Raw genomic sequence first — 11,457 nt, forward strand, 5'->3', positions numbered from 1 at the left:
TAAATTATCAGATGTTTCTCAACTTCAGTATCAATGAGTTTCTTTAAATTTGACCTGAAAGTTCATTGAGTAGGCTTCAATTTTCATGTAATTTCATTCTAGACCGAAAATTGCCTACTCATCTATGAGTATTTGATTGAAATTTCTATTTTAATTATTTATTTTTGATTTCAATAATTTTTTTTAAAGATAAAAAAAATTAAGTTTTCTATTTCTTCAATTGATTATATTGCTAAAATTTTAGAATTAATTAACAAACAATTTTCTAATATTTCCTGTTATAATACAACTTAAGAAAATTGTTATTATTCTAAGTTCTATACTTAATAATTAGAACAATAAATGTACATAAAATTAAATTTATTAAGTCTAGCTTATCAATTAATTTAAATACTTAGATGATAAAAAAATTAATTTTTCATTTTTAATAAGATTGCCAATATTGCAACAGATTTTAGTTGTCAATCCATTAAGGTTCTGAAAAGTCATTGACTAGAGAATTTATGAAAATGTGGGTAAAACATGTTTTAGGAAAATAATTTCTGTTTTAAGTGAAAAATGAGTTGTCTAAACAGTTTGAATAATTATCGAGTTAGCTGTTAGGTATACTCAAAATAAATCGAATATCTGGTGGCTAAAAATAAAGATATTTAAATATAAAAGGGTTGTAAGGGCTAAAAATACTGAATGGGAAAAACATATGGCGCTTAGTTATTTTTACTTTTCACGCATTTAATTTTTTTTGTAATTTTATTTATATTTACAAAAGTGTTTAATTTTTTATAATAAATATAAACTAAAAAAAAAATCAGTTATAAAAGTGATATGTTAATAATTGCGATGATTTTTTGTAAAAATAAAAAATTCAATAATTTATAATTAAAATTGATGTAAAATACTCATAAAATTTTTTTTCATAAATAAGTTGTATAAAAAGAAGAAATCTTAAAAACTGCTCATGTAAAAAATTATAATAAATTTTTTAGTAAGTTATTTACTAAAAATTAGTTTTTTTTTTAAAGACAAATTTTTTAATAACTACAGTTTATTTATTAAAATTATTTTTAATGTATAAAATAATTTTTTCATTAGTTTTAATTTTATAATTTTGTTAAAAACTTAAAAAAATTATTGTAATTTTTGTGATAGGTTTTAGAGACAACATTTTCAATAATTATAATTTATTTTTCAAAATTATTTATTTTTGAAAAATTAATTAGACCTAGAAAGATATTTAAAAAAAATTGCATTTATAACTTTTTAGAGCTTCTAAAGATAGAATTTAAATAAATTTTTCTAGTCAATTTGTTTGTTAAAAAAATTCTAAAAATTATCAGATGTCTCGCAAAAATTATTTTTTATTTGAAAATAAATAATTTTTTAATTAATTAAAGTTTTATAAATCTATAAAAGAAGAAATTTAAATCTTCCTGGTAAAAAAGGAAAAAATATTGATTTTTAAAAAAGCAGCTGCGCTCCCGCCCTCTACAAATGAAATCGCCCCCTACAACGTACCTTCTCACTTGCCTAAAAAAAGAAACAAGCTGACAAGCACTATTAACGACAGCGACACACACGAATAAGTCGGGGGAGGTAGTATCTGTACTACTAACTGTTATTTGTGTGTTACACATTAGAGAAAAAAACATAAAACTACCTCCTAGTCAACAAAAAGATAAAACCCTCCAGCACAATATCCTCGACGGCTTCCAGATTAAACTTTTAAAGCTGGTGTGTGAAGGTAAAAGGTGCAGTGTTTACTCCAGTGACTCAATCCATTATCAAGAAAGAATTTCTAATGTTATCTGGTCATTAGCCGTCATTAAAAAATCGTTTCATACATTAACAAAAAAAAACGCAACGCAGCATTTAAATGTCCATTTAAAAAAAAACTCCTCACCTGACACATCTACTAAATTTTAAAATAAAAATCTAAATAAATTTTTTAATATTTAAATTTCATTTGTAAGTGATTTTACAACTTAATAAAATTATTTTTTCAGATAATAAATATACTGTTGCGACAAAACGTTTGATTTGACGTTAATAAAAAAGTGTAATGACTTTGAGGTTAAGTTTTTAAAAAGTTTTAACAATAATGTATCACCACGAGTACGAGAAGCGTTTGTTGAAGCCAACGGATATCAGCAATCACCAGAACACCAACGTGATCAACAACGCTCAGAAGAAGCCCTCGATCATCACCTTCAACAGCATTAACATGTCCCCGTCCTCGACTTATATTTCGCCGTCAAAGTCCACCACCAGCTATGATCGTTTCATTCCAATGCGTTCAGGTAATTAGAGTTTCTTAATAAATTTATAAATTTTATTTCTTTCAAAAGTTGCAGAAATAATATATTATTTTTGTATAAAAAAATTTTCAATAACAATAAAAAAATATATAAAAATTTTCATAGAAATTTTTAATTTTATGCATCAAATTTTAAATAATTTATTCGTTTAAATAAAAAAATTATCAGATATTAACTGTTTTACATTTTTATTCATCAATGTACAATGGAGTAATGTAAATGTAACTTTTTAAGTAAATAATGATACTGAAATTAGCATCAGGTAATTTTTAGGACTTTTTAGCAGACAAATTATAATTTAAAAAAATAATTCGTAATGTGGAAATTTAAAAAAGTTTATGATCAAAATTTTTTTTATATTTTCTGAGTACTAATTAGTTTTTTAAATAAAATAAAAAAGCTGTCGGATGCCTGCTGACTAAAATTTTATTCTGCCCCTATTTCAGGCATGTGTATTAAATCGATTTTTGAAAAATAAATAATCATGCTGACTTGTCACAGTTTTTTTAATTATTTCACTAAAACGAAACATTAATATTTTATTAAGGTAATTAGGTCGTCGGTTATTTAGTAATAAGTTACTGTGTCGCAATACTATTATTTTTAATTTTTTGTCATGTTACGCTGATTGAAATTTTCGTCGGGTTGAAAACGGTAGTTGTTTAGTTTCATGGTAGCATATTTTTTTTTTCATAAAAAAAAAAAAATCACAAAATTAATATCTAATAAATAAAAATTAAAAAAATATGTAATTTTTCAATAAAAAATTTAATTATCATTTTTAGACTCTAAAATATTTTAGACCGTGAATCTATACAATAACCTCGAAAAAGAATTGTAATTATAAAAGTTATTTTTTTTTATCATTAAAAATTGAAATATTTAAAATTATAATTCAAAACTTTATGAAAAAATGTAATTATGAAAATTAATTTCTTATCTTTAAAAATTGAAAAACATTTAAAATAATTATTCAAAACTTGATAAAAAAGATTTAAATATAAAAATTATTTTTTTACTAAAAAAAATTAAAACTTATACAATAATAATTCAAAACAACAAAAATATTTCATACTAAAGTAAAAAAAAAATATAAATTACTATCTAAAAACTACATTACTAATTAAATCTCCCATCTCGCAGGTAACAACTGGCACACGACCTTCTCAATGATATCCGAGTCCTCCCGAAACAGCTTGATCAACAAGAAAAGTACGCGAGAAAACGGGGAAGGAAACCGTGATGGCATAGCGTACTCATCTCTTTTAAAAAACGAGCTCCTTGGAGCGAGTATCGAAGACGTCAAAAACCAAACAGAGGATCGAGGAAACTACTCCTCCTCAATCCTCCAGGGCAAGAACCTCTTCAAGTACTCAACGCCTACAAAAGAACGTACCCTGGACAGCAGTTCACCGTACTCACTCTCCCCCTTGAGCGCAAAGAGCCAAAAATTGCTTCGGTCCCCCCGTAAGACCACCAGAAAAATCTCCCGAATCCCGTTCAAGGTTCTCGACGCCCCGGAGTTACAGGACGACTTCTACCTGAACCTGGTCGACTGGTCCTCGCAAAACGTGCTAAGTGTCGGTCTAGGAAGTTGCGTTTACCTCTGGTCAGCCTGCACCAGCCAAGTGACCCGGCTCTGCGACCTGTCTGGAGATGGCAACAGCGTCACCTCAGTCGCCTGGAACGAAAGAGGAAACTTAGTGGCAGTAGGGACCAACAGCGGGTACATCCAGGTCTGGGACGTCGCTGTCAACAAGCAGGTAGCCAAACTCCAAGGGCACAGCGCTCGGGTAGGAGCTCTGGCCTGGAATGGTGAAATTCTCTCTTCTGGAAGTCGCGATAGATTAATTTTGCAGCGAGACGTCAGGACTCCTTGTGTCGTAAGCGAGCGAAGACTGGGAGCTCATCGCCAGGAGGTCTGTGGCCTGAAGTGGTCCCCAGACAACCAGTACTTGGCCTCCGGGGGCAACGACAACAGACTCTACGTCTGGAATCTTCATTCTCTGACTCCGGTTCAGACTTACACGGAACACCTGGCCGCGGTGAAGGCCATCGCCTGGTCTCCGCACCATCACGGGCTCCTGGCCTCCGGGGGAGGAACTGCTGACAGATGCATCAGGTTTTGGAACACATTGACTGGCCAGCCGATGCAGTGTGTAGACACTGGCAGCCAGGTCTGCAATCTAGCCTGGAGTAAACACAGCTCCGAGCTGGTCAGCACTCACGGGTACTCCCAGAATCAGATACTCGTGTGGAAGTACCCCAGCTTGACTCAGGTCGCCAAACTCACTGGACACTCCTACCGCGTGCTTTACTTGGCGATGAGTCCCGATGGAGAAGCTATTGTTACTGGGGCTGGAGACGAGACTCTCAGATTCTGGAATGTCTTCAGCAAAGCTAGAAGTCAGAAGGAAAATAAATCCGGGCTTAATTTGTTTACTAGTATCCGATAGATATTTTTGTATTTTTTTTTCTTTTTTCGTTTGTATATATTTATTAATATATAATATTTTATTGTTAAGGGGTTGTTTTTTCTTTGGTGTAAGCGCGAGATTTTTATTTTACACTGCAATCTTTTTTTTTTTTTTTATTGTGAGTGCTGCTGAGCCTGCAATCTGAGTGTTTGTGCAATAAGTAAGTTTTTTAAGCTTTTGCTGATTAGTTTGGGCGAGAATTCGTGACTAGGTTTTTTTGGTGGAAATATTTCATGGAATAATATCCTGTTTACTTTTTTTTTTTTTTTTTTTTTTTAAACAGGTATTATTTTATTTGAAATTCTTGTATGAAAAAAATTGCTGGAAAATTACTTATTAATTTAATAATTAATACTGAAATTCTTTTTTTTTTTTTTTGAAAGAAGATATATAAATTGTAATTTTTTCTATTTGATTTATTTAATCAAATTATACTAAAAGTATGTAATTTTTTACTTAATTTATGGGTAAAATCTGGGAGTTGATTAAAACTTTTCATTAAAATGATTATTATTTTATTGAATATTTTTGTATTAAAAAAAGAAGTTGAAAAATTACAATTTGAAAAAATTAGTACTGAAATTATTTTTCATTTCTTCTTAAAAGAAAAAAGTTACAATTGTAATTTTTTTGTAAGTAAATTGGATTAAGTTAATGTAATTTTTCAACTATTTTCGGGGAGTTGATTAAAATTTTTTTGCTTAATATCGCATTACATGTACTATAAAAGCTTAATTTAACAAAAATTAAATTCAAGTAATTATTAAATCAATTGTTCAAACTATGGTTTGGAAAATATCTAAAAAAGAAAATTTGAATTGAATTATATTGATGTTTATTTAAAAATTTGAGTTTTTAGAAATATTTGAAAAATTAAATAATTAAAGTGAAATTATAATCTTACTGATTTTTCAGTTTTGATAATTATTTTCTGGGCAGATACAATGCATTATAATCAATTTAAAAAATTGAAAGCTAAATAAAAGTGTAAAAAAATTATCTTTTAAAAGCGTACTAAATTTTATCGTGTTAAAACGAATCTCGAAAAAAATTTCCAGGTCATTCCAAGTGTGTAAATTGATTACCTGAATTTTTTACATGGGCCCAGAAATGATTTTTCATTAAAAATTCTTGAATGAATTCTATTAAATAAAAAATAAAATTTTTTAAAGTTTGCTTTCCAGAAGGTAATTTATATAATTTATAAAATAACTTTCATATAATGTAAATAGTTTTAAAAAAGAGCCTAATTTAAAAGTCAGATGTAAGGATAAAATTTTCTACACTGATAGAGAGACGCTTTACCTGGATATCCAGTAGAGTTTCTTATCTCGGCACCAGATTTCTGTTAAATGTTTTTGGTCCTTACAATTTAAAAGAAAATCGTCACCAATCTTTTGACCGATCGTAAATTAAAAAAATACGTATGATAATTTTTTTGTCGAAAACTTGGCAGGCTACTCAGTGATTAATATTGATTATAGTGTATTGTCAAATAATAATAATAATAATTTATAAAAAAATTCAACAGAATTATCAATCAGAAAAAAATGTAAACTTGAAGAAAATTAATTTATTTAAAATTTTCTTCAGTTGAATTAATTTTAAGTAAATAAAAAAAAATATATATAAGTAGTCACTATTGTTTGAAATTCGATTTTTATGCAGGCAAGTCAATGACTTAAGAAAAAAATGAATTGAAATAATTATAAAAAAATATATTATATATAAATATACAAATAAGATAAATGAATTATAAAAGAAGAAAAAAAATATTAACTAATATAAAGGCTGTTTATATTGCTACAAAGTCAAAAATTTTTTTTAATCATAAGGTAGCATTGTAATTTAATATTTTTAGATATTTTATTAATTATCAAACATGTGTTTGATTGATTAATAGATATTATAGTAATTATCAATTATCGAATTCGAAGTAACTTTACTTTAAGTTAAATATAAAGATAACTACTAAACGTCATTTTTGTACAAATATTAAAATTATTAATATAGACAAATATGGGTTTAGGGTTTGAGAAATATAAATATTTTAAAATAAAAAAGCCGGTAAAAATATATACCTAATTTTTTTTTCAATAAAATTGAAATAAAATCATTTTTTTTTTTACTTTAAAAATTATTTTCTATTTTTTTTTTGTTAATTGTTTTAAAAAAATATTTTTTATTTATTTAGTGTGAAACGTTAGATTACTAAATAGGAAAAATAATTCAATTGATCATGTCTATAATTTTTTGTTCGATTAATTATATAAATATAATTATCAATTAATTAATTTAATTATAAGAATGTTTGATAGAAATAAAATAAATGAAAAATTAATAATTCGTTTCTCTTAACCCATTGTTAAACCTTTAGGTTCTTATATTTATCAATTTCAGGGTGAATTTTAAGATTCCACAAAAAGTTTGTATTGAAAAATTTATTCACTCATTGTAACTAAAATTACATTACAAAAAGTATTGACCGTAAGACAAAAGAATTTCGGTGTATTTACAATGTGAAAGAATTCTAGAGTTCTTATGAAAAAAAAAAGAATAATTTTTATCCTTAATAATAAAAAAAAATATATAATATAGTTAATTATAATCAATATATTTATCAAAAATAAAATTATGAATCTTCAGATTGTGATTTTTTCTTCTTTTTCTTTTTCTTTTCACTCGTTGGCGCTGGAACTTCTTCTTCGACTTCTTGTTTCACTTCAGGCACTTCTTCGCTCGGTTCAGATTTCTTCTTCTTTTTTTTTTTCTTTTCTGTAATTATAAATATTTAAAAAATTAGTCATTCTAATAATAATAATAAAAATAATAATACTGTTCCACTTGTAATTTTTTTAATTAAAATCTTGCCATACAAAATAACTAGACCGGAAAACCCCAAAGGAACTTTATGCTGATTCATGAACTTTAAAATTTTAACCGAAAAAAAATTTTTTAAATAATTTGACGGTTTTTAAAAATAATTTCAGACCAAAAAAATTACCTTTAGATTCCTCAGCAGGTTCTTCAGCAACTTCCATGCTTTCTTCTTCTATCTTATTTTTCTTCTTTTTCTTCATTTCTAAAAAAAAAAAAAGAAAAAAAAAAAAAATAAAATAAGTAAAAAAAAACTTCTCAACTGCAAGCAAAATTAAAATCTTCCATAAAAATTACCTTTAGTTTCTTCTTCTTCTTCCTCCACCTTAACCTGAACTTCCTCCTTATTTTTCTTCTTCTTCTTCTTTTTCTTCTCTGAGCCATCAGAAGGTCCAGCCTCTGCTTCAGGCTCAACCTGAGCTTGAGTTTCTTCCTCTAATTTCTTCTCCTTCTTCTTCTTCTTCTTAGGCACTTCTTCCTCGGGCTCAGTCTTAATTTCTTCAATCAAAACCGAGCTTTCATCATGGGTCCGTTTTTTACCGACAACAACATCAGCAGCAGCTGGATATTGCATCACCTCGCTCTTGCTGTGATATTTTTCAAACTTGGCCTTAGCTTTGGCGGTACCACTGATTCTCTTGATGCTTCCTTCCTCAAGCATCCTCAACCTTAACTCCAGCGTGGCTCTGTGCTCCATTCCCAGCTTGAATCCAGCATCATCTTCGCCCAAAGCATCCAGACGGGTGGCCAAGGAGGCCTTGTTCGCCAGCATACGGGACATCTTACCCTTCAGTTTGGTCGAGGACTGTCCAATAAGCTGAGCGTGGTAAATCAGACCATACTTGGGGGTGTCTTTTTTGGTCTTGAGCGCTCGGAAGAGCGCTTTTTCAGCACCACGGATCTGCAATGTAGAAGACGGGTCCTTTGCCAAATTTATCAAGGAACCTGCGGAAGCAATTAATCTGGCACCAACCAGCTCTCCAACCAAGACAGTTAGGTTCGGAGCCATCGCCATCATTCGCGCCTGCAAGTACTCATACAAAGTAGCGCGGTACTGCGAAATTTCAATCACCTGGTCACACAGATGCTGGATGTTCAAGATATCATCATCGGAAATTTCAGTTCCCATGGAAATCTCAGCGGCTTCTTTGACCTTCTCCTCGATGTCTTCCGACAGGATTTCTGACAAGTCTGAGCCGGATGTGTTGTCACGCGTACCCACGCATTTTACTGTTTTAACAAACGCCAGGTTGTCGGTGATGATTTTACCCAGCTCAGGAAAGTGCCAGCCGTACCACTCTCGGACTCGCATTATGTAGTTGTTCAGCTCTTTGTCGAGCTCGTCAAGCAAACCCACGGCTTGGACGATCATGGTGTCGATTTTGTCAGGCGAGAACTTCAGCTTGTAACGCGAGAGACTGTGAGCGAGACCCAGGGCCATAGCTGTCATTTCGCGCTTTGGCAGACCTGCGAGCAGAGCGTCCGTTTGGCTCCTGATGCATCGCATCAGCTCCTGAATTGATGTATTGCTCACACATGATAGGTTTAGTTTTTCTTTTATGGCGCTTCCGAGCTTAGCGTCAGCTACGGCTAGAGAATCTTGCACGTCTCCGAAATGCTTTTTTAGAGTTTTTTTAAGGGTTTTGCTAAGCTTTCCTTCTACTGCTGCGGTTGTCGCTTCCAGAGCTTCTGTTGTGTCCGCAAATTTTTGGAAATGCTTTAATTTCAAGCTGGAAAATTCGTTTTAGTTAGTTATTGATGTTAATGATTTTTTGTGAAGAATCATTTTTTTTTTCTAAGTTAAAAAGAGTGATGGTAAAATTTTAATTTAGTGTAATTGAAGATATAAAATAAAACTAAAACTAATTATTGTTATTTTTATTAATAAATATTTGTAGTGTAAAATTTTTAATTATTTATCACCGAAGTGAAAAAAAAAGAGAAAGATAAATGTAACATGGTACACAGACATAATATAATTAATTAATTATAGAAAACTACAAATGCGAAGTAGAAATAGTGAATGCCAAAAATTATTGTTGCGATAGGCATTAGAGTATGAGTGAATAACAGAGAGATATTATTATTATTATTATAATAATTATTATTGTTATAAAGAAAAATCTTTGTATAAAACTTTGTAAAACACATTTATGTTATACAAATAGAACTTATTTATTATTATTATTATTGTTAATAATTTATCTTTTAGTACAAAATTCAACAATTAAAAAAAAAATTGGGGAATTGAGAAATATTATTGATAAATTATGAAAATTTGTATTCAAAGAATTAAAAAAATTCTTTAGTGATTATAATTTTGTTATTATTATTTTTCTTTTACGAAAATTAAATTAGCCGAAATCTAAAAATTTTCAGAAATTTTTTTATTGCAAAAATGATATAAAATTATAGAAAAAAAATCACATGTAAAGAATTGAAAAAAATACAGGTGCAATATTTTTTATTAATTTTCTTTTGGTTATTATTTAATTAATTAAAAATTGCTAAATGTTCGCTAATTTCGGTATCATATTTTACTTATAATTAAAATAAAAAATCTAGTAATAAGCAAATTTCAATGGTAACAAACATCTTTTTTTATCATTTTTTACCAGTTACTTTTTAAATAAATTTACGAATAAACTAAGAGTTTTCTAATGAAAATTTGTAATGAAAATTTTTTTTTCGTTCAATTTAAAAATTTATGGGAGTAAAATGTAGAAAAATAAAATTTGTTGAATTTATAATTTTAAATTTATCAAGCAAAGAAAAACTTACATTTTAGTCGCAGCTTCTGGAGTTTCAAAATCTCGATACAAATTATCTGTTTTCTCCAATTTTTTTTCGTCGAGTAGCTAAACAAAAAAATTAAAACTTAGCAAGAGAATAAACAAAAAAAAATTAATTTTATAAGTAGTATTTATAATTGTTAAAAAAAAACTGGATGCTTCTGAAAATTCTAAACACGTGTCTGTTTATAGGTTAGTGTAGGTAAAAAAATAAATAATAATAAAGAAAGCAAGTACCTTGAAAATAGCGTATCCCGCCGGAGTTTCGAATAAAACCAACATTGTAAAATACTTTTATTGTCAATTTCGCCAGTAATTAATTGTAATATTCGTATAAAACCTTATTTATAAAAAAGCAATTGCCTGACCACGCGATATTGATGCGTGTTCGCTGCGAATGCTTTGTGCCGGTAAGTCTTTTTAAATAAAGATGGCGTTCTTACTACGTAGATCAGTACACGAGGTATTTTTCAGAAAATAATTTATCAAAGAAAAGAATAATTTCAGAAAAATAAATTAAATTTTGTAATTTAATTTTAATAATTTAAATCAGTTGTATTATTTGCAATATTTTTTTATAAAGTGACATTATTATTGTGCGCTGAATACCGAGCGGGAAAAATGAAGATTTTTGAATTTATTTTATAATTAATTTTTTAATGTATAGTTAAATGTAATTATAATTATAAGTCATTGTGGATAATAATATTCATTATATAAAATTCCATAGAATTTGATTTCTCTAGAAAAAAAAAAAAATTTTTTTTTAGAAAAATTCAAATTAAAAAGAATTAATTGCTGCATATTATGTCAGAAAATTGTCAGATATTTAAAAATTTAAAAATCGTTAATAAATTGTATTGTTCATAAAACATAATCTCAAAAAACTTCATTTTTATATGAAAAAATGCTTCAAATTAAGTTCAAACTTTGATAGTGCTCTGTACTCATAATTACTGCAAATTTTCTATATAAATTTACAGAATTTGAAAATTA

The 11,457-nt window shown here is 28.3% G+C and overlaps 2 protein-coding genes across 3 annotated transcripts; one reads left to right on the plus strand and one right to left on the minus strand.

Annotated features, from left to right (window-relative positions):
• The first annotated feature begins 1,520 nt into the window (after positions 1–1,520).
• LOC123267122 (fizzy-related protein homolog) lies at positions 1,521–4,836 on the plus strand. Of its 2 annotated transcripts, none has more exons than XM_044731643.1 (3): positions 1,521–1,748; positions 2,004–2,297; positions 3,459–4,836. In XM_044731643.1, exons 2-3 carry the CDS (start codon positions 2,099–2,101, stop codon positions 4,769–4,771), a joined length of 1,512 nt encoding a protein of 503 aa, XP_044587578.1. In that variant the 5' UTR covers positions 1,521–1,748; positions 2,004–2,098; the 3' UTR covers positions 4,772–4,836. The 2 variants fall into 2 exon arrangements, with proteins under 2 accessions (XP_044587578.1, XP_044587577.1); XM_044731642.1 differs by having other exon boundaries at positions 1,521–1,741.
• A 2,379-nt stretch (positions 4,837–7,215) lies between these two features.
• LOC123267121 (nucleolar protein 58) lies at positions 7,216–10,878 on the minus strand. The gene is made up of 5 exons (XM_044731641.1): positions 10,699–10,878; positions 10,451–10,527; positions 7,967–9,399; positions 7,797–7,874; positions 7,216–7,567 (listed from the first exon to the last, which is right to left on the minus strand). Exons 1-5 carry the CDS (start codon positions 10,741–10,743, stop codon positions 7,425–7,427), a joined length of 1,776 nt encoding a protein of 591 aa, XP_044587576.1. The 5' UTR covers positions 10,744–10,878; the 3' UTR covers positions 7,216–7,424.
• Positions 10,879–11,457: the final 579 nt, after the last annotated feature.

Source organism: Cotesia glomerata, linkage group LG6 (genome assembly GCF_020080835.1).
Source record: "Cotesia glomerata isolate CgM1 linkage group LG6, MPM_Cglom_v2.3, whole genome shotgun sequence".
Classification (NCBI taxonomy): domain Eukaryota; kingdom Metazoa; phylum Arthropoda; class Insecta; order Hymenoptera; family Braconidae; genus Cotesia; species Cotesia glomerata.